Source organism: Cyprinus carpio, chromosome B2 (assembly GCF_018340385.1).
Source record: "Cyprinus carpio isolate SPL01 chromosome B2, ASM1834038v1, whole genome shotgun sequence".
Lineage (NCBI taxonomy): Eukaryota > Metazoa > Chordata > Actinopteri > Cypriniformes > Cyprinidae > Cyprinus > Cyprinus carpio.
In genome coordinates, this window is record NC_056598.1 from 11,196,324 (window position 1) to 11,223,935 (window position 27,612).

Genomic DNA, 27,612 nt, shown 5'->3' on the forward strand with positions numbered 1-27,612 from the left:
TTTTCACTCTTCTGTAAGAAATCTTGCGAGGAGCACCTGGTCGTGGCCGGTTTATGGTGAAATTATGTTCTTTCCACTTCCGGATTATGGCCCCAACAATGCTCACTGGAGCATTCAGAAGTATCGAAATCCTTCTGTAACCAATGCCATTAGTATGTTTTGCAACAATAAGGTTGCAAAGGTCTTGAGAAAGCTCATTGCTTTTACCCATCATGTAATGTTTCTTGTGTGACACGTTGGTCATGAGACTTTTTTATAGGCCATCAGTTGGAACTGAACCAACTAATATTAATTTCCACTGACAAGGGGCAGGATTGCTTTCTAATTACTGATAGATTTCTGCTGGTGTCTTAGCTTTCTATGCCTTTTTGCACTTCCCTTTCTTCTGAACTTATTTGTTTTTCTTTCTTTGTGTGTATGGATTACTTGGATTAATACCGACATCTGGTGAAAATTTCTTGGCAACAGCACCTTAGGAAATATATTTACCGAGAAAAATGGTGATGTGTTCAATACTTATTCTACCCAATGTAAATGTTCAAAACGGTGGTGCTTCTTAATATTTTTGTTTATGCTTTTTTTCAAGATGTTCAAAATAACTTTTATTTAAAATGTATTTATTTAGAATATTTTGAAATATTCTGTAACATTATAAACTTCTTTACTGTAACATTTGCTCAGTTTAATGTAGCCTTTCTTGAAAGTATAATAATACATCAGCAAGATTTTTTTTTAAAGAAATTAATAAAACTCATATTTTATATATGCATTATATGAAGTACACATTCATGCGCACTACTTTGCTCTCTAGATACTGGCATCAGTCATTGAAAACTTATTTTGAGTGCAGCTCATTTCTTGCCGTAAACGGTTCAGCAATCAAAAGCTGATATTGCAGAGTTATTTCAGCCGAATCACTCTTCTATATTGAGCAAAATGGGGAAAAATGACACTTGGGAAGAAGACTGTCTAAAATTGATCTTAAAATCCCTAATGTAAGATAGTGGTATGAAGAACATGTGCAGAACAACTGAATTTTTTGTGCAAAATATGCCTTTAAACAGATATTTTATATGTCTCACCTTTGGACTCCACCAAGGCCAGGGTTTTAAGCTGGCCTGTTATGAGAGCTTCCTGCAGATCCCGGTAAGAGGAGGAGAGAGTAATATATCGCACGTCTCTCACCATTATGTCCTCCACACGGATGTTATATTTCCTACAGGTTAAAAAAAAAAAAAGAGAAAGAGAGATGGGAGTAAGCATTCAAAAAGCCAGGGGAATGATATGAGAGTGATAATTTGGGGAAGTTACGTAACAGCCCTCACTCCTGTCCCCAGCCCAGCTCTGGCAGGTAGGGAAGTTTCTGGATCCGGATGATGGAATCATACAGGGAAGGCTGCAGACTCTGAGCCACGGCATTGGCCAATATCACAGCGATCATCACGGGCAGGATGTGCGAGATTTGACCGGTCAGCTCGAACACAATGACGGCAGTGGACACGGTGTGAGTGACTGCACCAGAAAGAGCCGCCGCCCCTGTGGGAATCACCATTTCGTCCCGCATCAAATTACAGTAGCAGTCACCCGCCACAAGCCATTTGATTTCCTATTGTGCTCCTGACAAGCTTTCTGCTCCGCTGCACAATGCAGCCATTTCCACAGGCAAGATCTAATTTGGCTGTTGGTCTGTGTGGGTTAATGAAAAATGTATGACTCTTGCATACAACACCCTGCAGGTTCAATTACGTGTGTGAATAAGATATAGCTACGATGGGCTGAAACTGATGGCTTTTGAAAGAAAACAAATGGACATCCGCGAGAAGGCATGCACAATCGACACTCTCACCTACAACTGCGTATCCGCCGGGAACTATGGGATAAACAGTGCTGTCGGTATGTATCCCATCGGGGAAGACGGCGGCCATGCTCTCGCCGACCAGTCTCCCGAACGCAGCTCCTGTACGACACACAGAATTCACAACGTAGATGTGATGACATTTTGGAGGTGACAAAAACAGCAATTTTGAAAAAAAAAAAAAAACACTAACACGTGCTTCACGAATACTTACGTGAGGTTACAAACATTGACTCCAGTGATTTTGACGTGTTTACACACAGGCTTTAGTGAGTCAGACAGTGATGAGGGATGGAAATGGAGAACATGATTGCGGGAAAAGGAAAACAACCATTAAGAACAAACTAAAGTTTGATGGCTGGTATGAACACAAGAGCAAAATAATGTTCAAAAGTGCTCGCTCGGTAGCACTTTATTTTAAAGTCCTGTTCCTCATGTACATTCTGTGTACTTATTAAAGTAATTACTATAACTAGGTAATAACTAGGTACTAACCCTGAACCTACCCCTAAAACCAACCCCATACCCTATAGTTACCTTATATTACCAGTACATTCTTAGGTAAGTGCACTGTAAGTACATGTAAGTACACATACTGTAAAATAAAGTGCAACCGCTCGCTCATACAATAGTGAATTGAAATGGAAACCAAAAAAAGCATATCCCACAGTGTTGACTTTCAAAAATGACACACGCACACTATAATCACATACCAATGAGGAAAACCGGCATGAAGGCCCCACAAGGCACCGGCATTGTTGTGGCCACAGCTGACATCCAGAACTGAGGAAAACATTTAGAAGCCACAAGGTCACACACTTGGACAAAGACATTTTTTAATAATTAAGCATTAATGCTGTGCTGAAAATCAGGAAGGCTGTGATTCAGAAAAACTGCTGGTTTTTAATATATCAGCACAATTCAACATAAAAAATTGATTTTTTTTTTAAATGTATCTACATTTGTAACACTATAGTTTGTATCATAAATCCTCAAAAGTTTTTTATATTTTGATTTTTTTTTTAAATGTATCTACATTTGTAACACTGTACTTTGTATTATATCATCTTTGCATCAAATTACAAAAAAACTAGTTAACGCTAATGGAGGGTGTTTCTAACCATATTGTCACATATTGTCCAGTGTTTAAAACTGCTGTTAAAGAAATAGTTAACCTAAAAAAAAAATTGTCTGAAAATGTACTTGCCCTCAGGTTATCCAAAATGTAGATGTGTTTGTTTGTTCATCAGAACGGATTTAGAGAAATTTGCACCAGTTGCTCACCAGTGGGTCCTGAATGGGTGCCGTCAGAATGAGAGTCCAAACAGCTGATAAAAACATCTAAATAATCCACAAGTAATCCACACAACTCCAGTCTATCAATTACCATCTTGTGAAGTTTAAATCCTGTGTGTTTATAATAAACAAATCTATCATTAACATGTTTTTAACTTCAAACCATTGTTTCTGGCTAAAATACAAGTATTCTATCCATAATATTATAAAATGAGGGATACATAATATTTCTCCAGTGAAAAGGTATAAAGGATAAATATGCACAGATCAAGCACCGTTTACAAGTAAAAACAGTTCTGAAGAAATATGTTGGTGGATTTTGATTTGAGGGAACAACAGGGGATGGACTTTTTCACCAGAGGAAGCAATATATTGAATTTTAAACCTTTATTTTGGCCTGAAACAACAGTTTAAAGTTAAAACATCTCAATGATGGATTTATTTATTACAAACCAGCAACTTTTCACTTTACAAAATGTTAATTGTTGGACTGCAGTCATGTGGATTACTTTAGGATTATTGTGCTGTTTTTATCAGCTGTTTAGACTCTTATATTGACGGCACCCATTCACTCCAGAAGATCCATTGGTGAGCAAGTGCAGTAATGCTAAATTTCTCCAAATCTGTTCTGATGAAGAAACAAACTCAGTTACATCTTGAATGGCCTGAGGCTGAGTATATTTTCAGCAAATTAAAATTTTTGGTTGAATTATTGCTTTTTATTTTCCTTTATATTTTACATATTAAGGTGAGACACACCTTCATGACAATGAAGAGGAGAAGTGTGATGAACACACTGACTTGTGGGTGCTTCCAGGCCTGAGGTACGTGACTTGAGTACACAAACTCCTCAGCAACACCTTGCTTGTACCAGGTTTGGTTGTCAAACAGTGCCACTAGTGACTCATGTTGAGTCAGCTAAATGAGGAGGCAGCGCAGTTAGTTATTTAATGCATAATTACTGATCTGGAACAAATAAATCTATCAGCATGAAGCACACTTGAAAGACTGAAAAATTCTGGTTGTGTGGAAAGAAAAAAGATACAGAGAGGGAAATCTGAAAATTTCACAGTAAATCTCAAACATCAGACCTGGCCTGCCATAAACTGTCCAAACCCTGGAGGAAAGGTGAGTGTCGAGATAAGAAGAGTGACCACTGCTGGATACACTAGTCTTCTATGGGAAGCCAAACATGAGAAAGAATAATTGCTTTTTATAAATTAAAAAAATAAATTTGTTACTATAATTTTATATTATATAATATATTTATATAATATAATAAGTATAAAAATACAAATAAAAGTTTAATTATTATATAGTGATAATGTTTTGTAACATTCTTAACAATGAAATGAAATTTTATGCTGAGCTAGTAACCTAAACAAAATACACTGTACAACAAGAATTATTGTTAATGTAAGAGAAGCTGTAAAAAACTCACTTTTTTAGCAAAAACTTGTTGATGGTTTTCTGTTTTCTCATAGACTCCACTATGATCCTGTTCAGGTAGACATACAACGCCCCTCCAAAACCACTGGTAATCCTAAAAAAACATTAACAACAGGAGAACTGAAACATCAATCTCAAAAAACATGACAAGGGGTACTGTATAATGATCACTGCACATTTCTATTTTACAGCTAAGAACTAATACCTAACTAGTTGGATTTACAGACTAGAAGTGTGAACCTGGCCTGTCAACCAGAACACAAGTACGAGAATTATAAGCTTTGCAAATAAACAGTTCTAAAGAGCTTAGACATTTTTTAACACAAATGTTCTTAGACAAGGATATCAGTTTGCAGGAAATCTGTCTTTTGACTACCATCATTTAAATTATGTAAATCTAATTTGTGTTTAGGAGAAAAATGGCAAAGGTGAGACACAAACCCAAGCACAGCAAAAGCTGGAAGCTCCTGTAGGTCAAAGGGAAAGTCCAGACGAAAGCGCGTTTTAAAGAGAGCCGTGATTGTCTCTGCAATATGGCGAAGAGAGAATGACAGAAATTTATGACGAATGATCATCTGACTGTGCTGACTATCATAACGGATTTCTCCCTCACCCTCATCCTTATTCCACACTGCCAGCACCCTGAAGATAAAGGCACTGAAGGTTGCAGCGAAGAATCCTCTCCAGTAGTTCCTCACAGCAAAGAACGTAGATGTGACCTCAATACTAAACAGCACTCCTGCCACAACACAGCAGATCATATGTCAAACAACTCTGCTCAAAGCTGGAAGTATACAGGGGAACGTTACTGTCGTAAATGTGATATGGCGTTATCTCCAGTGGCCAGGTATGATCACAATGTCTGGACTTACCTCCAATAGGGGCTGCAAAGCAACAGCCCACCCCCACTGCACAGGCGGCTGACAGCATCTCTGTGTTTCTCAGCTCGTTCTGTCAGATTAACAAGAAAACCCAATACATGCAAATCCTGTTTCAAACGACTGTTGCCGTGGCATTTTACAGGCACCAAGAGTGGAACAGGGTAATTACACTGACGAATACATGGCAACGACATGCGGAACAAGGTATTGTTATGAACACAATTAAAGAATGGATAAACACTGCTCTTTCATTCACTATGTGCTATCTTTGTGGACGGTTTGCTATGGCCAGGGAGGATGAAGTCCAGTAAGACTCTAATTTACAATGGAAAAATGGTAAACTTGAGAAAAAAGGAATCACAAATGGAGATTTAAAAAAATAAAATTCGCTTTTTTCGTTCATTATAACACTTTCAATCAATCTGATCACATGGACACACCCAAACATAATAATACCTGCATCTTACCTTGTTTCCCTCAAAGGGCTCTTCCTTCAGCAGTAAATCAAAATAACACACATACACGTGAGTATCTGCACTCTGTTCTTTCAAAACCTATCAATACTTTAAGTACTTACACTGCTGTTGTTTCAAGTCTGTATCTACAAAAAATAAATCATTTAATTAAAAATGAATCTTCATATTTTATTTTTCTATCTATCTATCTATCTATCTATCTATCTATCTATCTATCTATCTATCTATCTATCTATCTATCTATCTATCTATCTATCTATCTATCGTGTATTAAATCTTATTGATAAACCACAATTACCCTTATAAATTATTCTGATATCATAGGTGAATTTTCCCTCAATATGGCAAAATTATCCCCTACGGAAGCCCATTTCCGCCAATGAATAAAAAATAAAAAAGATAATTATGAGTTTTTATCTCACAATTCTCACTGCTTTTCTCATAATTGTGAGTTTACATCTAGCAAATCTGACTTTTTTTTTGTAAGAATTACGTGATACAAACAATTACGAGCTATAAAGTCAGAATAGCAGGATATACTCACAATCCTGCCTTTTGTCTCGCAATTGTGAGTTTATATCTAATAACTCTGAAAAAGTCAGAATTACGAGATATATACTTGTAATTGTGATTAATAATGTCCAGTTCTGAGAGGGTTAGGGTAATAGCTAAAAAAGAATTCTGACTTTATTTCTCAGAATTTTAACTTTATAACAAAATATAAATTCTGACTTTGTATCGCAATTGTTAGTTTACATCACGCAATTCTGAGAAAAAAGTCAGAATTGTGAGTTTGGATCAAGCAATTCTTTTTTTTATTTCTTATTCATATCCCTATAAGTGGCAGAAACAAAATAATCCCCTTATCTTGCTACTAGAGTATTTTTTCTTTTACCCTGGCACTAATTGGTGCTTATTTATATCCCTATATCAATGTAACACCCAAAGGTATGAGGTGTCAGACAAATAATTATCAGCACGGCCCGTTACCCCGGACCCCACTGCCTGACTGACTGTGTAAACATGCCATTGACATTTGCCTAATTAAAGTGCATTCAATTACAGTGAAACAGTTCAAATGTGCCGGAATGTTTATGGCCTCCGATTTTCTGTCAGATTCACTCTGCTCTAACAACATGTTATTGATCCATTCCACAGCGTGCTGTGATTTCTTAGGTTACTTTGTGGGCAAAGTCCAGAGGGTTGACATGGTATCACACAAAGGCCGTTTGACTCATTTAAGCATGATTTACAAACAGCTCCATTCACCGAGCTTGCAATTCCCCTGAGAACGGATACCTTATGTACTCTGACTAATCACAGACTAACAAAAAACCCTAGAGATCCCTCAGCTGCTTGTTTGTATGATACACACAGATGAGACTGGAAGAACAAGGCCATGACGTTCCAAGTGCAGTGACATGTAAAGTGATGATACAAACACAAGTCATTGGTAACGCTTTGTAATATCTCTCATTAATAGGTCATTATTAACAGGCCATTTCATTAAGATGCATTTAACAAATGTTATATGATGTTGTTTTAATTCATTTTTTCAGATAGATTTAGAACTTGTGCTGTGTGTACAAAAGAGCAATATGTTGGAGCATGTTCACATTTGTTATCTAATGCAATGAGATTCATACAATTTTAAGTGCCCAGAAGGGTGCAAATTCTTAAGGGAGCCACTGTATAAAACATTTCTGATTATTTGATTGTAAATAATGTTCTGTAACGCATATTACGTTATAATAATGCTTGTTAGTGGAAGGTATTATAACGTGTTACCAAAGTATGAAATGTCAGAAAGTTACTGACAAAAGACAGCATTAGTAGAAAGCATCTCACCATGTAGATTCCTCCAAACAAGGCCATGAATTTGCTCAACAGAGCAGCACACAGACTGGCAACATGAACAAATGGTCCTGAGAACGCAAGAGGAGATAGAAATAACAGATGTGATCACAGGGCGAAGGCTTGAAGTATTTTAGCATTAGAACGCTTATCTAGGACCAGATATCCCCTCTCATGCACCTCTTTGCCCAGAGGCATGCCACTTCCAAGGGCACAAGTTAAGCCAATCACTTTGGCGACAAAGGTTTTGAAAGTGAGGTACTCTTTCAGCACCACACCTCGGAGAATGGTCTTCATCTCTGGGATCCCAGAGCCTAGAGGAAGAAAAGACGAAGGGGGTTACAAAGAGATTTGAGAACACATAAAGGCCATTTGGCTTAAATTGATTATGTTAGCATGGGTGTGTGTGTGCGTATCTCACCAACTGCCTGTGGAGCCAGTATCTGTGTGAAGCCGGCGGAGAAGGTGATGAGAACCACTGGGTAAGTGACCCAGGCCACGTACTGCAGCAACATGTTACTGTGCAGACCACCATACATCCACTTCTGTGCTGCAGACATGACACACACACCATATAATTACATCTCTATAGAGGAATAAGATGTGTTCCGATCTGTGTACTTATGCACTATTCTATGCCATTTGTAGTATAAATAGTGTGAGTAGTGTGCTCATATTGAAAATTGCAAAAGGAAAAATCAGACTTCATGTACCCAGATGGTGCATTTAATGAACCAAAAAAAAATGTACTTAATGTACTCAACATGCACTCAACTGTCTAAAATTCATACACTCGATGATATGAATATAGTACATAGTAAAATTGCATAATGTATGGTCATTTGGTACACAGCTATAGACTATTCTTGTACATTTACTTGTCCTCTGTTATTTAATTGTTCTTTAAAAGTTCTTTTTCCTGCCCAATTTTCTGCCTAGATGTTTTGGAATTTATACTGACACCCATTTGTGTGGATGAAAAAGCAACGTTTTTTTGTTTTTTTTTTATATATTGTAACTTTCTAGATGTTTTGGAATTTATACTGACACCCATTATTAAAAAGCAACAAAAATCAACGTTTTTTTGTCAATTATTTTTTATATATCCAAATCAAAATATATACTAAGCAAATTTTTACTCAAAACTAACTTCATGGATGCAAAAGCAAAAAAAAATTATTTTACATGAAGAAATGCCCATAACTGAGTCAAACTTGTATTTTTTTCTGACACAAATACTGGCACCCCTGCTTACTGTTTTATTACTGGTGTTTGAGTGGAGTGTAAACATTTTACTGCTTACTGTTTTATTACTGTTTACCATAACTGTTTAGTTAATTTTTGTTATTTAGTTTTTTTTTTTTTTAATGCCATTTTAAAAAAGAAGAAGAAAAAGAAAAAAAACTCAAGTACACTTTAATTAAAAATCCAGTACACGTCTGTATAGGGCTGGGCAATATGAGCAAAAATTCATATCTCTGTATTTTTCGGTTGATTTGCGGTATACGGTAGCCTATCTCGGTATTTTGTATTTGGATTAAACAAATAAAGTGAATGTAAGCATGTAGGCATATATTATGTGCAAGAAAGGGTTAAAATCACATTACATTGTAACATTGCAATCTAAAAACAAAAAGAATCCTTTTAAAGCAGAAGTTAAAGTTACTAAACTAAAAATGAAAATAATAAAAAAAAACAGACTAATTGACCAAAAGGCTATTTTGATTACACCATTACACTTTACAGTTAGTGCTATCATACAAATACACTTACTTGTAGGTTTAAAATTCTACATATGCCACATTTATTGTCCAACTACAAATAATTCAGCAAAATGTATATTTTAGTCAGAGTTATTGCGCTCCTATTTCATTGAGCTCAGTCTGTTTGGCGCGCATGCAAGTGGCGCTCGTTCTAAATGAAGTCTGTGGAATTTAGTGGAGAATAGCGAAAGCAAAAGCTCATGCACTTCTGAAAGAAAAATTTTTATATTTCCATGGCTTTTTTAACATTTACTGATAGAAAATTTACCTGTGAAATTTAAGTTATGCATTAAAGAAAACAGCACATCTCAAACACATTAAACAGCGCATCTCTGTGAGCCTCACACGCAGCCTTTCTGTCAGAGCTTCTAACGGGGCGATCACGAGCCACTTTGAACTGTAACTATATACTATAGGCTACTAGGAGAGAAATAAAACGCAGAAATTATTTAAATGCAAAACAAACAAACAAACAAAAAAAACGCTCTGATTGGTTGAACTCTTCATCTTTTTCTGTTGCTTGTTTTGAATACTGTGCGAGGACAGAGCAACACTAGATTTTTGCGTAGTTTAGAGTGACAAATCGTACCAGCGAACATCTATCTCAAAATGAGAATCCACTACACAAAATGCAATACATAGGAACATTACCTAAATAGCCCCCATAGTTATTTCCCACTATGATTTCAACATGGCAACCAACATTAGGGGGTGACCTACTCTATGGCCCTGCCCTGTAGGGAACACTTTGTTGCTCTTGCACATTTGCAGTGCCAGTCGTTTGCCATTTGTCAACTCATGAGTCTGTAGGGTGCTCATGGTGCAACCTAAATGCTCCCTTCCTGATGTGGATGCCACAGCAGACTTCCACCAACAGTCCACGCGACATTGCAAGACCATGGTGTGGACTCAGGCCCTGTGTAAAATAAAATACCTTTTTTTGGGCCAGTTATATGACTGGAGTCTTCATTTTAAGTGACTGTACATCATCACATAACATATCTGTCTTAACATATCGAAAAGTACTATTTGTTATTTTTGTAAATTTCTGAGGTGTTTTTATATGTGGAAAGCATTTGATGTTGCTTAATGCTGCAACAAAAAAAACGCCCTTGATATGTGCTAAGACAATTCTGTGCCTTTTTGTTAATTGACTGAACTGCCACACCCCAGTCCTTGTAAATAAACTCATTCTTTTGTAAAAAGAGGTCAGTGAGTTAGCACCAATTCGTTCAGGCATTAATGTACCTCCCATCCCAGAAAACACATAATGACAATATCCCACTGAAAAAGAAAAAAAAAACAATACTTGACTGATTAAATGGCACCATCTGTACTTTCATGGAACCCTGTCAAGCAGAACATTGTCCTTTTCTTTCTTTTTCTCTCTCACCTTGCTGGCAGAAGGCAATAGTGTAGTCCATGGCCCAGCTGACCAATGCCATGAGAAGCCCCAGGAGGATGAGAAAGATCCAGTCTTCACCCACACGGGAAATCAAGAACTTCTGACACCGTGAAGTACAGACTGCAGACAGATATTGTAGAAATAATTAATCAAAAACATGACAATTCGGTCATCATTTACTCACCCTAATGTCATTGCAAACCTGTATTACTTTTTTTTTGATGAACGCAAACAGTGAATTATAATAATATGCTGTTTGCTCCTGTCCAAACAGTTTTGAGTAATAAGCACCAGTGCTCTGAAGCTTAAAAATGTGGAAAAACAGCATGAAAATCAATTTATATATGCTACTGTTCAAAAGATTAGGGTCTGTAAGTTTTTTCAAATGTTTTTGAAAGAAGTCACTCTGCAGGCCAAGACGGCATTTATTTGATCAAAAAAACAGTAAAAAAAAAATATTTTGAAATACTTTTACAATTTAAAATAACAGTTTTTTATTTGAAATTATTTTAAAATGTAACTTATTCCTGTGATGGCAAAGCTGAATTTTCAGTGTTACATGATCCTTCAGAAATCATTCTAACATGCTGATTTGGTGCTCTAAAAACATTTCCTATTATTATCAGTTCTGTATCAATGTTATAGTTGTGTACTTAATAGTTTATGTTTATGTGTGTGTGTGTGTGTGTGTGTGTGTGTGTGTATTAGTGCTGTCTATTAATCACATACTAAATAAAAGTTTTTGTTTGCATAATATATGTGTATATATAAATACACACACATTACGTCTATATTTATATTAATATAATTATATTATAAATAAATATATTTAATATATAAACAAACTTTTTCTGAAATATACATGCATGTGTGTGTATTTATATAAACATAATAAATGTAAACAGCACACATACATATATTATGTAAACAAAAACTTATTTTGGATGTGATTAATCACAATTGCATGCCAAGAGCAACCAGCAAAATTCTTCAAATTTCTACATTTATGTTCCATTTCTTTGGTTTCATTGGTTTTTAATGACCTGGGGGTGAGTGAATGTAGTCATCATTTTAATTTTTGAGTGATCTAATCCATTAAGCACCTACAACATCCGCCGTTTCCCTATTCTTTGTAGGTCAGTCAGTGTTCAAAACATAGATACAGGCTGTATGAATAGGAAATGAACAAACCAGAGCAATTACCCGAACCCAGCAGTAGGTGCACAGTATGCTTTAATGAAGTGAACAATTGCTCATAAAAGAGCTTATTTTCCCCTGGAATCCCATGTTTCCAGACTCATGAGAACTGAGAGTGTGAACAATTGCTCTGTTGCATGGGTGGACAGGGTTGTGGAGACCCAGACAGGAAATGGCTTATGTGTGTGAAGATAAGTCGCATCTGAAAGACAGCGGAAAGGGAAGGGTCACGGCAGGTGAAGGGACACCTATGAGTATGTGACAGAGATGCTGCCCCGCCAGCTTCAGCACCCGCTCAGCAGGCCTTTGCCCGGCTACTCCGTGCGGGAGTTGGCACACGGGCAGATTTGCCCACTGAAGTGGCACAACAGATGTCTTTGCTCTCAAAATAAACCCTGTAACAATCCATAACCTAGAAAGCAGTAAGCCGAACCAAATTTACCGCAACTCAAGATGCATTTTGGACGCGCAAACCTGCCGTGCTTATCTCCAAACCGCGCCAGACAGAAGTGCTGAGATGCGGCATATTTTGACACTTAATTGGAGTTTGAGGAATAACCGTATAAATATGCAGAGCCCATGCTTCCCCACACAGGTTTTAGTGTCTTTGACAAGTGAATCACAGGCCAGCACTGGAAGTGACATCCTTATGTGGCATGCATGCATAATATAACAATGTATTATATATCCAAGATCTATTTATATCCCTAGAGTGAGTAGAAAGGTGTAGGGGGTTCGGTGAGAGGCAATAGTATCTGCCCCCTTTCTGCCTGATATGACATCTTATGCGGAATTTTCTGCATTGAGCCTCACAGTTTCCCATGAGGGCGAACTGGTGGACCGCTGCCAGTTCTCTGTTTTTATCCACAGATCCAAAACAATTAGTACTGAAATAGACAGATTAAGTCAGCTATGGTGGTAGGACTTCGCTCTAAAGTTGCATAGAGAACAAACAGCAGGATGATGACAGCTTGTCGCAAATCTACCCCCCTCTGTCATCTTAAAATTCACAAATAAAGTCTAATTATACAAGGGAGAGAGAGAGAGAGAGATGTGTCTATATGCTCTGTTTGCTTATGGGCATATATGATGCCAGATCTCATACGAAAAAGCATGCAACTTGTTTTGACAAAAGCACAAAATATGCTTAATCAAAATAAGCTGATCAAGGCACACTGTTTGATTTCAATAATCTGGTTTATTACTGAGCAAAATTAGAGATCACTAATGTTTTGGATAACACTCTATTTTGATACTCCAATTTCTACTAACTATAAGTAACTTTGCAACTAACCTACACGTCAACTACCAGTCATTTGAGCATTAGACGTTAGTAGACTGTTAATTGTATAATGTCTAAAGTGGACTATCCAAATAAAATGTAACCATGTTTTGTACTGCATGCCATTATTGTTAAGCAAAAGTGTATAAATGTTATAAAAGAGAGCGGTTCCACTGAAACTATTTCAGAGGCTCCTGGGGCATATGTCATCCGCAGTGGTGGTTATACTGCTCAGGTTGCTTCATATGAGACCACTTCAGCACTGGCTTCACAGCCAAGTCCTGAAATGGGCATGGCAACAGGGCATGCTCCAAGTGACCATCACTCCGGCCTGCCACCAAACCTTCACTCCTTGGTTGGACCCCTCATTTCTTCGGGCTGGTGTTCCCCTAGAACCAATGTCCAGGCATGTTGTTGTGTCAACAGATGCCTCTGCCAGGGGCTGGGGTGCCATGTGCAACGGACATGCTGTGTCAGGCTCGTGGACAGGACCCCAACTTCAGTGGCATGTCAGTTTTCTTGAGTTGCTAGCAATAAGGCATGTTCTGCACCCATTCAAGGCCCTGGTGAGGGACAAGCACATTCTGGTCTGTATGGACAACACTGTGACCATAGCGTACATCAACAGTCAGGGCGGTCTACGCTCCTGACGCATGTTGCAACTCGCTCGCCATCTCCTCTTGTGGAGTCAGAAGCATCTGAGGTCACTTCATCCCGTTCACATCCTAGGCTGGCTGAATAGTGCAGCCAACGAGCTCTCACGGCCGCAGTCTCACCCTGGGGAATGGAGATTTGGGAACGCTTTGGAGATGCTCAGGTAGACCTCTGAGGAAGGACCTTCTTTCTCAGAGATGGGGAACCCTCTGGCACCCGCATCCTGATCTTTGGAACCTACATGTGTGGGTTCTGGACGGGCCATGGAAGGTTTAGGTACCTTGCCACCTCAGGTGGTAGCTACTATCACTTCGGCTAGGGTCTCGTCTACAAGACACGCCTATGCTCTGAAGTGGAACCTCTTCATCACTTGGTGTTCTTCATGTCGAGAAGACCCCTGGAAATGCCTGATCAAGTCAGTGCTTTGCTTTTTTCAAGAAGGGTTGGAACGAAGGCTGTCTCCTTCCAACCTGAAGATCTATATGGCTGCCATTGCGGCTCACCATGATCCTGTTGACGGTAAGTCTCTTGGGAAACATGACCTGAGGGGGGCCAAGAGGCTCAATCCGCCTCACGCTCAACAAGTTCCCTCTTGGGACCTCGCAGTTGTTTTATCTGCACTGCAGAGAGTTCCTTTCAAACCCTTGCTTTCAGTGGAGCTAAAATTCGTATTATTTAAAACTGTGCTCCTGACAGCTTTGGCTTTGTTTAAGAGGGTCGGGGACTTGCAGGCATTTTCAGTTGACGAAGCGTGCCGGGAATTCGGGCCAACCAACTCTCACGTTATCTTGAGACCCCGGCCTGGATACGTGCCCAAAGATTCCATCACTCCTTTAAGAGATCAGGTGGTGAACCCAACCCTGGCGCTGTTTATTTCTTCGTCATCAGTTAGGAACCTAGGTGTGCTATTTGATAGCAACCTTTCCTTAGAAAGCCACATTTCTAGCATTTGTAAAACTGCATTTTTCCATCTCAAAAATATATCTAAATTACGGCCTATGCTCTCAATGTCAAATGCAGAAATGTTAATCCATGCGTTTATGATCTCAAGGTTAGACTATTGTAATGCTCTATTGGGTGGTTGTTCTGCACGCTTGGTAAACAAACTCCAGTTAGTCCAAAATGCAGCAGCTAGAGTTCTTACTGGAACCAGGAAGTATGATCATATTAGCCCTGTCCTGTCAACACTGCACTGGCTCCCTATCAAACATCGTATAGATTTTAAAATCTTGCTTATTACTTATAAAGCCCTGAATGGTTTAGCACCTCAGTATTTGAACGACCTCTTGTTACATTATAGTCCTCCACGTCCGCTCCGTTCTCAAAACTCTGGCAATTTGATAATACCTAGAATATCAAAGTCAACTGCGGGCGGCAGATCCTTCCCAAACTCTGGAATAACCTACCTAACATTGTTCGGGAGGCAGACACACTCTTGCAGTTTAAATCTAGATTAAAGACCTATCCCTTTAACCTGGCATACACATAACATACTAATACACTTCTAATATCCAAATCCGTTAAAGGATTTTTAGGCTGCACTAATTAGGTAAACCGGAACCGGGAACACTTCCCATAACACCCGATGTACTTGCTACATCGTTAGAAGAATGGCATCTACGCTCATATTAGTCTGTTTCTCTCTTATTCCGAGGTCACCATAGCCACCAGATCCAGTCTGTATCCAAGTCAGAGGGTCACTGCAGTCACCCGGATCCAGTACGTATCCAGCCCAGATGGTGGATCAGCACCTAGAAAGGACCTCTACAGCCCTGAAAGACAGTGGAGACCAGGACTAGAGCGCCAGATACAGATCCCCTGTAAAGACCTTGTCTCAGACGACCACCGGACAAGACCACAGGAAAACAGATGATTCTTCTGCACAATCTGACTTTGCTGCAGCCTGGAATTGAACTGCTGGTTTCGTCTGGTCAGAGGAGAACTGGCCCCCCAACTGAGCCTGGTTTCTCCCAAGGTTTTTTTCTCCATTCTGTCACTGATGGAGTTTTGGTTCCTTGCCGCTGTCGCCTCTGGCTTGCTTAGTTGGGGACACTTCATTTACAGCGATATCGTTGACTTGATTGCAAATTATTGCACAGATACTATTTAAACTGAACTGAGCTGCATGATGACATCACTAAATTCAATGATGAACTGCCTTTAACTGTCATTTTGCATTATTGACACTGTTTTCCTAATTATTGTTGTTCAGTTGCTTTGACGCAATCTTTTTTGTTTAAAGCGCTATATAAATAAAGATGACTTGACTTGACTATTCCAGTATGTGCTCTCCGTAATTTCTTTAGGACCTCAGATCAAGCTCTTTGTCTGTTACGGAGGCCAGCAGAAGGGAAAGGCTGTCTCCAAGCAGAGGTTATCCCACTGCATAGTGGATGCTATTGTCTTGGCTTTTTAGGCTCAAGACCTGGCATGCGCCCTAGGGGTGAAAGCTCACTCAACTAGGAGTGTGGCTGTCTTCTGGGTGCTGGCGCATGGTGCCTTGCTAACGGACATCTGCAGAGCTGTGGGCTGGGTGACACCTAACACATTTGTGAGATTCTATAATCTCAGTGTAGAGTCCATATTCTCCCTTGTTCTTGCCCCTTCAGTCCAGTAAACAGGACCTGCTTGGTGTCAATTCACTTGCTGCATCATTCTACTCCACGGACGGATGCGTGCACTTTCTCCTCAGGTGAGTTCCACAGTTCAGAACCCTGGGTTCCTCCAGCACTGTGGTGTCAAGCACTTGTGTGCATGCCCTGTCGGTCAGCCCCTGTGTTAGACTAGGTGCCTCCATGTGTTGTGATTCCCCTCTTGGGCAATCCCACATGTGTATTTTCACAGTAAGTCTCTCAGCAGCATGTGTCTTTCCCTTTGCAAGCCACCCTTGCCATCTCTGATGTTGAAACATATCCACCCTGCGGGCTGGGTACCTCAGAGATTCATATGTATCACCGCTATGCTGGTTGATATGTGCTTTGTAAGACCTCCTACAAGCAGGCAGCCTATTAGCATACTTCCAACTCGAATATGCTATCCAGTGCATTCTGTCTTAGGTATAGCCCTTCGCTCGTGCTGGCCCCACGACAGGGTGGTATCACTTACGCAGGTCACTGGAAGACAGCAATTGTGGTGTTTTGGAAGGGACCCCATTTGTCAGTCTGTTGTGATGTAACATCAAACATGACCGACTGAAAGGGAATGTCTAGTTTACGTATGTAACCCTCATTCTCTGAGGGAGGAAACAGAGACGTTATGTCCCTTTGCCACAATTACTGTTCCGCCAAATGGCTGGGTCACACGGCTTGGCTCCACAGTGAAGACTTGAATGGGACATGCTTGCACTGCTCCTTATATACCCACACAGCGGGGCGGAGCTCGCGATGCAAATTCCGCAGACCAGGGTACTCAGTATACCATTGGCTCATTTTGTTACCACTCTAAGGTGATTGGGCTCTCTGGTGAGGCCCCATTCGTCAGTCTGTTCTGACGTAATGTCTCCGTTCCCTCCTTCAGGGAACAAGGGTTACATATGTAACCTAGATGTTTTTTTAAATAACTATGTTTCTTTTTAGTTTTTTCTTATCAGTTTTGTATATTAGGGTTGTATGTTACACCTAATGTTGTTAAAAGAATGTTTATTGCATTATTTCAGTTGTGTGTGTTACCATGATGGTGTTTAGTGTTTAGTGTGAATGACACTGTGCACCTTCTGATGGGCTTTGGTTCATCATGTGACGTTCTCATCACCACCTGCATTTGGTGGTTATCAGTGTATTACAAAGATACAAAACAGATTTAAGTACTTCAATAGGTTGATATATTAACATTATATTAATTAATGAAATTATGGTATTTAACTGTAAATTTAAGTTAAAACTGTAAAATCTCAAATGTTGCTAATGTGTTCTTTAACAGCAAAATTCTGGCAACCACAGCTGTCATTTTTTTACTGTAAATTTAACACAGTTTTTTTTACAGTGTAATTAAAAATCTAACCAGGCCATCTGATAAAAAATTCCTACCTGTACCAAGCCCTGCTTTTATTAAAAACTGACCATCTAAATCAATCAATACATTTCTCTTTTGCAATTACACATCATTAGGGTAAAGAAGAAGCTGGAGCAGGCAGAAACACTGGAGGGAAATGGAAATTTTATATAGTGCAGCTCAGACTGTAGGTGGAGAAATTTGACAACTGCTATTAGTGGTTGGTTATACTCTATTGTACTCTGTAGGTCAAGCGCTAACAAACTCAAATATGTTGTTGTATTCTGGAAACAAGCCCAGAAAGCACAAACCACAACTGCCTATATTTATAAGTGAATTTATTAAAGTATTTTATAAGAAGCTGACAAAACAACACTGACTTCATCTGAAAAGCTAATGAGCTGCCTACAAAGGCCACATTTTAAAAACATCATAAGCATGCTCTCGACCAAAAGGTAGACATCTTAATTATGCTGCCTGCCAAAATACTCTCTTATGGCCAGCACATCAAACATATCCTTCACAGCAAAGGCAATCCCAAAACACACTGTGAAAAAATCCTTTGCACAATACTTAAGAGTATTGAAAATATAAAAATGTATTATCATACCCAATATTTCAGTGTGCTTCTATGAATTTTTTGAAGGATAGTTCACCCTAAAATGAAAATTCTGTCATTAATTACTCACCTTCATGTCATTCCAAACCTACAAGACCTTCATCTGCGGAACACAAATAAAGATATTTTTGATGAAATCTGAGAGCTTTATGACCCTGCAACGCAACTGACACATTCAAGAACATCGTTAAAATAGTTCATTTGACATCAGTTGTTCAACCGTAATTTTAGGAAGCTACAAAAATACTTTTTGTGTGCAAAGATGAATTTTTGTGCATTTGATGAATTCACTACACAAAAAATTATCTTGCAAAGTGAAACGGACTGCAAATATATTACCAAGTTATAAACAAATTCTTTCTATGAGGGTTGCGCTTCACTAAATAAAATTGTTTAATAAATACATTAAATTACAATAAGCACTTATTCGCACGTACACAGGACAGAGTTTGAGGGCGCACACATAACCTAATATCTGAGCAAGCGTAGAGCCTTGATCACTATATATATGGGAGAGCAAGCCTGCTGCAAGCCGAGAGATTTGTGATGGCGCCCTCTCGTATTACAATAATGCACTCCTGACATTTGCCATTAAAAGAATGCCAAAAACTGCCTCAAATTAACTATAAAAATAAGGATAAAGTCTTAAAGTCCATTTCTTAAAGGGTAAAATGAATGGAGACATGTGTCACAGGATCAGTGGCTATGCATGGTACTGTCGTGAACGTGTGTCGAAGACTGACTGGGAAGAGAAGAAATTGTTGAATAAAGTTGTTGTTGTTGTTTTGTGCACAAAGTTTTTTTGTACCCTCATAAAATTACGGTTGAACCACTGATGTCACATGGGAAATTTCAACAATGTTCTTACTACCTTTCTGGGCCTTGACCGTGTTGGTTGCATTGCTGTCTATGCAGGGACAGAAAGCTCTCGGATTTCATCAAAAATATCTTAATTTGTGTTCTGAAGATGAACGAAGGTCTTATGGGTTTGGAACGAAACAAGGGTGAGTAATTAATGACAGAATTTAAATTTTTGGGTGAACTATACCTTTAATTAGTGTATAATTTTATCAACAGCAATAAGCCAACAGCAAACTCAAACAAATGCTGGTTATATCCTCAGTACTTAAAGGTGATAATAATATAAGACTACCATGCAGTTAGCTTAACAAGCCAACAGCAAGCTATTAGAGACAAAAATCCAGTGCAGAGCCCCATGTACACAGAGCACTCCAAATCAGTCACTTATGAGGTTTCATGATGGTTTGGATGCCTTAGTAGGTAGCCACCTATGTAGGCAGTGTGCAGCATGGCAGCTCGCTTGGTTTTGAAACAAAATTACAGTTGGATGAAGGAATAAAATAGAAATGAGACAGACACAGCGAGAAAGGAACAGACATATGATGCCAGCTCTGTAGACCGGTGTGTAGGTAGTGAGCTGACAAGCCTCCAAACCCTTCAAACTCAGTCAAGGAGGATCAGAAGACCTGCGCTGCACACTGTGCTGATAGATTTCTCATGCTTTTCACACTCAACAGGGAGGCGGAAAGGATGATATTGAGACAGATGCTGTGTGTCTTTGGAGATTACACAATGCCAAAAGAGCAGTCTATTTATATTACAAGAAACAAATGAGATACCTCATTAGCACTAAAAACATTGGACTGCGAGACACTGTTGCCTATTTAATGAACTTTTTTTTAATAGTTCAGGGAATTTATCACAGACTTCCAATATGAATGGCCAGCGCTTTTGTTCAAAGCTCTCTTTATTCAGCCAATCATCTTAACGTACCATTAAATGGAAAAATAAATCACTGCTTCACGAATAGTTTTTATCTCTAAACTCAAATGTAATGGCCCATATAAAACATCCATTGGTAAACGGTGAAGTATTTCTAGACACAGATACACAGGCACACACAAAGACACAGTGGCTCATTACAGATACACTGCACGTCTATGCGTCTCATCTATCACCCCTAAACAGTGCAGACTGATTATGCTCCCTGCTGGTGAATGGCAAGCACTGCACAGAGGTGCGGAGGGAATTGAATAGGCTGATAAATGCTACAAGTTGTTGTTTACAGGCTAGACAACAGCAAAGGCTCAGCATCAATGCTTGAAAAATGATTGGGGAAAATGTCTCCACCATAAATGTGAAGACCATGAAGATGCCTTTAAGATTCAGGTGATGACACACCTGTGGAATGTAAGTGATGGACAATGGCTACACAGCTACACAAACCAGTGACAATTAATCTCCAGTAGAGGGCAATCTAGAAATCAGGAGGTAAAACGCCACATCTGCAAGTGTCAGACACGACCATATCCTGTCTCACTGAACTGCCTCAAATACAGTATATGAGCAGACCCAGATCAATCTTGCTGATAATACGTGAAATGGATTCAAATATGATAAAAGCTATGCTTTATGCTGGTTAGTGCTGGTTCAGTGCTAACAAAACTGGTTGGCCAGCATGTTGTATTATGGTGATGCTGGTTTGACCAAGAAAGTCTTGCTGGTTAAGTTAGTCAACAACCCTTGTCAGAACAGCAGTCAGTGTTTGAACTATGGTGCCCTTTGTGGGGTCTGTCTCCCCTAATTCAAGTCCGAAAATCCCTTAAGGAAGAGGGGGAGGACTCAAAACTATGTATAGCCTAACTTTTACATATAAAAGAAAAATTTGTTTTCAGGTAGGGTTTCATCAACCACAAAAGTTAGATTAATCAGAGCACAAACAGAAGTTGTGCCATCTGAGTGTGGTTACCATAGCAACGGCTGCTTGATCGCTGTCTGGGTACATTGACAAAACAAGTGCTATCATTATTTTTGTCATTTATGTTTTCATTGAAGTCACTAAAAAAATAAATAAATGAATAAAAGACAGCAAAATATTGGATTTTTAAAAATAATTTATTGGTAGAAGTCATTATATTTTTATTCATGCATCCTTCTAATTTTTAATCAAAATAACTTCTCTCTTCTCTGATGACGTGTGCAAGGCGAGACAATAATCCTTCCTCTCCCTGTGACTCACATGAGAATGCATTAATTAAGAACAATAATCCAATCAATTCCCAATTATTTCTCATTTAAGAAACTGTTTCACTCCGAAATATGAAAAAACATCTTCATCTTAAAAATTATTAAAGTTGAAATTCAGAATTTAACTGAATAATTCTTGTACTAACATCAGCATCCAAAACACAAAATATACTGGTGACCAGTGATGATGGGATGTGCTAGATCAGTGAGGTACGGGGCCCACTAGGGGGCCTTTGCAAACTTCCAAGGGGTCCCCAATAGTGTTGGCCGATAAGCTCAACTGTCAAATCGTCCTATCGTCAGCCTGTGAGATTGCCGATACACAATATTATATTATGCTAATTTATTTATTTACTTATTTTCATTGCCGGAGAGTGAACCAACTCTAGCATAAGGCCAAAAGCAGCCTAATGTTTTTAATATGACTGAATTTGTATTTAACATGATAACAATTTAATAAAAACATTGTAAGTTACTAATTATAATGCTTACAGTTCCCTCAGTTATTCAAAAAGCAGCTACAGAAAACAAGCAAAGAACATTTACATTACCAAAAAAAAAAATCACTGACTTAAGTCTAGCAAGAGTATATGCACTTTAAAAAACACTCCCGTTATAATCTGTGAAACTATCTACTATGATTGTGTGATGTCTACCAAACTGGCATTGGAAGATGTCTAAAGTGAAACATTGTGATGGACGATGACATCAGGGGGCGGGGCGGGGTGGGGTTAGGGGGTGTGCCCAAAGCGTGAAACAAATAACGTTCTACGGAGCCACTTAAAGGTTAGCCGCTTGCTAGCAGTAGCCTGTTGCATTACAGTACATGAAAGTTCACTTAGCACATACACAGAGTAAGGAGAAATGTCCGATATGACGATGGCAAATGATTTGCAGATCCTGAGCACCAATGACAAACACCTAATCTTGTCAAATGTGTGGTAAGTACTGCCTTGTGATCACGAATCTATTAATCCTGAAATATTTTTCTCGTAGGCTATTTATTCCCTTTAGGGTTTCTGTAGTACACTTCATTTCCTTTCAGAACACGGAACTGGGATCTGGCAGATTGCGGAAGAGGGGGTTGGGTGGGGGGGGTGATGATGTCAGCTTAACATCGTGATGTCTGTCCATCGGCGATCTACCGGTATGATGAATAAATCTCTTTGACGAGAGAATTCGCAAGAGAGCAGAATTCAGTCAGCACATGCATAGAGATGAAAGTACAACTGTTCAATCTTTATGTGAAGTCCTACGGCAGTGGTCGGCAACAGGCAGCCCGCCGGCAATAATATCTGGCCTGCGCCTGCAGCCAGATTTTTTTGATAGCGGCTGTTACTGAAATAGATCTGTCATGACAGCAACAGCGGGGTGCTTTCACACTTGGCCCGTTGTTTCGGAACATGGCACGTTTCCCCCCTTAGCTCGGTTCGTTTGGGCATATGTGAACACGGCAATCACACTCGGATCCATGCTAAAACATCGGTCCGAGATTGCCTGAACGAAGTGGTCTCGGCTCGATTGTTCAGTTGTACTGAAAAAGCAATCCTATAAAAAGAAACAAATAACAACCAAATTACCAACGAACAATTCTAAATCACAAAATATAATTGAAAATTAAGTAAACCCCCCCAAAACCAGTAGACGATGACTGTGGGTGAGCACGTCTTCACAAATCAAAATCATTGCCTTTTCTTTTTATAATGCCTTCTTATTGCTCTTCGTAGTAGGTGGATTTTAACAATGTTTTCCCGACGAATCCTGGACTCCTGCTAAAAATGATAAATTAATAAATTAATATAACGACAGCTATAAAAAAAACATCAATAAGCCCTCGAAGCTGTTGTAGTTCCATCAAAGCTGGTTTCATCCTGACGGATGACAGCTATGAGCGGAATTCCTGAAAATAAACCGTGGAACTTTGACCAATGAGAGGATAGTTTACTCACATGTGACTTGTATTAACAATTTAGGTCAGTTTAGAAACTTTGCCGTTGTGAAAGCGAACCGCACCAAAGAATAAAAAGCAACATTGTAATAAATTTAATCCCTTTTTCGGAACAAAGCAATCAATCTACAGGTGTGAAAGCACCCTTACTCACAATCACTTTGTCTTTAGTGATTTCATAATAAAAGTACAAGAACTTGTTTGCACCAATGTTGTATTTTGAGATGAATTGAGAGCTTTTCTTTGCAAACAGTGATAACTTCGTTGAAGATAAAACACTGCATTTTTTTTTTTGCATTCACGAAACTAGGTAGGATGAAAGCATAGTTGTGTTTCTATTCTTCTTTGTATGCCTTATTTTTGCTGTCAATGTTCCTCTTTAAATTCTTTGATAGTGCCATTTTCTCTCACCAGCTAGCTTAAATGTAAATATCACTGAACATGACGTAATAGCGTACCTCCAGCAGCACACAAACAATAAAAAAAAAAGCAGTTTAGTATGTGAGGATGGCAAGGAATAATTCTGAGTGTAAAAGTATGTTACGTCAAATAATTATTACACTAAGTTAGGCTCCATTGTGTAACAAGGAAATTAAAATAATACACATTTATTATTCACAATATGGAAAGAGGAAATAATACATAGTTTGTTAAGAGCATGACTCAAACATTAATGGGCTTATTCAAGTCCACTTTTATTTTTTGAGTTATTTTTATCCATTCCGCATCTCCCACATATGTGTGTTTTAGGAAGGCGGTCTGTATTGCCAGTTGGTGAATGAAGATAGCTGATTGCCAGGTTACGTGTCACTACTCTGCTTTATTAATTTATCCAGTGTAAAACCCGGAAACCACCACACAAATGTGGCTTTTTGTTAATGACTGTCCTGCCACAGGATTTAACACAGAGTAACAGATCACTACCAGTTACAGTAACAGTCTATCACAGGCAATACTAGTTTCATTTTTCATCAATTAATTTCGTAAATTATCCTTTGACTATGTTACTATGTAAATTATCCGACATCTATTTGCGAAAATTTTTTTGACAAGACTGTAGATGCATCAGCCTTACTCAGCCCGAGCAAAGCTCAGATCTTGAGTCAAATCCCTCCTACTTATCTCCAGTATCGGTCTCACCTAATCCCCAATTCCAGCATGTTCTCACTCAACTCTTTTGCCTCCTGCCCTTTGCGACCCTTTTCCTCTTTCGATCCCTGCTGCCGTTCATCCTTGTGGATTTGCTCTGCTTTCCTAGCTTTGCTACTGTATGTAGCCACTGCTGTAAATAGCAAGCTATGACGCTAGCAGACCAGCCAGCAAACAGTAGTGCACACGTATGTATGCAGCACACCCACCTTGACACTTGGCACATGGGTCCTTCTCATACTCCAGCAGTTCTGGAGCCTGGCCGCGCACACTGGTGGTCCTCCGCAGTGCTCCATCCTCACGTAGACGAGCTGCCTCTTCTTTGGCATAGGCCCCCAACTCCTGTGTATAGCGTCCATACATCTGAAGGTGAGACAAGAGTGAATGAAGATTTTACCTGGGAGAGAAATTAAAGGAAACCAAGCCGAGAAGTGCTTTACTTAAGTTCAGAAGCCCATCAAATAAATGAAGGTAGTCTGTCAGAGGTTTCTGTCCCTGAGTATGATTCCTGAAACATTAAGCTACCATGCTTTACCGCAGTGGAGCTATTTGTGATTGTACATTTAAAGAAATAGTTTGCACAAAAATGAAAATTTACTGAAAATGTACTCACCCTCAGGCCATCAAAGATATAGATATAGAGATAGTTTGTTTCTTTATCAGAACAGATATGGAGAAATTTAGCATTATATCACTTGCTTAGCAATGGATCCTGTGAAGGGAATGGGTGCTGTCAGAAAGCCCAAACAGATGATAAAAACATCACAACAATCAACAAGTAACCTCCATGACGTGAAAAAGCTGCATGTTTGTAAGAAGCAAATCCATCATTAAGGCATTTTATTTTTAAACTATTGCTTCTGCCAAGATACGAGTTCATCGTCCCAATGTCGCTCAACTTCTTAATGATCAATTTATTACTAACACAGTTTTTTACTTCACTGGAGTCATGTGGATTACAACAATGATTTTTATCAGCTATTTGGACTCATTCGGACAGCACCCATTCACTGCAGATGAGCTATTGCTGAAGTGATGTAATAGAGTTATAAATTGTTTATGTTCTTATTGTCTCAAGCACATGTTCTTCAATCTTTTATGGAGGGCAGTAACTTCTATAGTTCCTGTGAGCCTTTTCGTGATGTCTTTTACTAAGGCTCTTTCCACCTAGACCAGGGGTGTCCAAACTCAGTCCTGCAGAGTTTAGCTCCAACCCTAATTAAACACACCTGAACAAGACAACAGAAACTTAAACACCTTAACAAACAATTTGCTGAAAAATGTTCTGAGCAAATTCACAGTTCTTACACATTTTTGCCACATAGTTTACTTTTCTTCAAGGTATGTTCAGTGCTTTGGAAATTTCTTACATACTTGCCCTAAGTGCAATTTTATATGTACCTTGATGCAGTTGGGTTTTGAAAGTGCCTTTGCCCTGGTGACGTAATGTTTCCTTAGAACTGCACAAAGATGCTCCCACACAGACCCAGGTGTGTTTTATTTTGAATTCATGCACCTCATACATCAGAAGCAAATACACAGATTCCAGTTAGATCATTGTGCAATTTCTGTGCGGTCCCATTGCTTAGATTAGTAATATTTTAGCTGTTAGAGCAAGTCACTTAATAATTGTTCATTCAATTATTATTATTATTATTATTATTATTATTATTATTATAAAAAAAAAATTAATGTGTGTCTTCATCTATGGGCACTTGGGTACCCAGTTTTATTTTATTTATTTTTTTAATTACTTATTTATATATTGATTTAAATATTAGAATTTTTATGAAAAGGTCAGATTAAACTGGACACTCTACTGTACATGTTCAAGACAGACTATGCTGTAACTTACTCAGCATATTAGATTGTTACGCCAAAAGGTGGCGACTGATGTCTTGTCTTGTCAGTGGTTACGCTTACATGGACAGTAATCAGTAATCTAATTATTTACCTTATTCTGAATGAGACAATATTATGAAAAAGGTGTTTACAGTAGTTGCTTGTAGAATATATGCTTTCATGTTCCCGTTTTAGATGTAATAGTACATAGATCGATTAATGTCACACGTCATTATGTCCCCAGGCGACGCCATCCGACGTTCCCTCCAGAATTTTATCTAGCAACATATAGTTTGTCTTCGTTATGGTGCCATATACAGTTTTGTGTGTTTCATGTTTTATTTTACAAAATATTCAAGTGTAATTTATTATTTGTTATGCTATACGTGCAAACAGACAATGGCGTTATTGAAGCTATGCTCCTTAATTTGTCGTCAAACAACTGACCACTGCCGTGTGTGTGTCCAGTCGCAAAATACGGCGAAAAGTCCTACACAATAGTAATAATGTGATTAAGGTGTGTACATGTCTGTACTGCACTTTGATAATGAGACTAAAATAGGAATACTCCACATGTCTTAATTCGGTTTGTGTTTACTTTCGAGTTTGACTTTAGCCAGATCAAGGCATTAAAAAGTCTCTGTTTACATGGTAGATTATTAATCAGAGTATTGTCTTAATTGTGTCTGAATATTGTTGTCCATGTAAACGTACTGAGTGACTCAGTTACTAAACTGATTTGTTTACATTTTCATTTAGTCATTTAGCAGGCACTTTTATCCAAAGCGACTAGGACAATGGAAGCAATCCAAATCAACAAAAGAGCAATGATATGCAAGTGCTATAACAACTCTCAGCTTAATGCAGTACATGTAGCAAGTTTTTTTTTTATTATATAATAAAT

General features: G+C 38.7%; 1 protein-coding gene across 4 annotated transcripts in view; it reads right to left on the reverse strand.

Moving 5' to 3' along the window:
• Positions 1-27,612, reverse strand: part of LOC109070274 (chloride channel protein 2-like) — a 61,526-nt gene that overhangs the window by 12,815 nt on the left and 21,099 nt on the right. For 2 of the 4 annotated variants that reach the window (XM_042718023.1, XM_042718021.1), the window contains exons 2-17: positions 25,076-25,229; positions 10,968-11,099; positions 8,233-8,361; positions 7,992-8,125; positions 7,806-7,883; positions 5,949-5,972; positions 5,473-5,551; positions 5,214-5,339; positions 5,042-5,126; positions 4,593-4,694; positions 4,243-4,327; positions 3,911-4,069; positions 2,569-2,638; positions 1,847-1,957; positions 1,326-1,536; positions 1,083-1,216 (exon numbers count right to left, since the gene is read on the reverse strand). In XM_042718023.1, the coding sequence (XP_042573957.1) occupies positions 1,083-1,216; positions 1,326-1,536; positions 1,847-1,957; positions 2,569-2,638; positions 3,911-4,069; positions 4,243-4,327; positions 4,593-4,694; positions 5,042-5,126; positions 5,214-5,339; positions 5,473-5,551; positions 5,949-5,972; positions 7,806-7,883; positions 7,992-8,125; positions 8,233-8,361; positions 10,968-11,099; positions 25,076-25,229 (1,813 nt within the window). Of the gene's footprint in view, positions 1-1,082; positions 1,217-1,325; positions 1,537-1,846; positions 1,958-2,568; positions 2,639-3,910; positions 4,070-4,242; positions 4,328-4,592; positions 4,695-5,041; positions 5,127-5,213; positions 5,340-5,472; positions 5,552-5,948; positions 5,973-7,805; positions 7,884-7,991; positions 8,126-8,232; positions 8,362-10,967; positions 11,102-25,075; positions 25,230-27,612 lie in introns of those variants that run through there. The other 2 variants (XM_042718022.1, XM_042718024.1) reach the window with 2 other exon arrangements.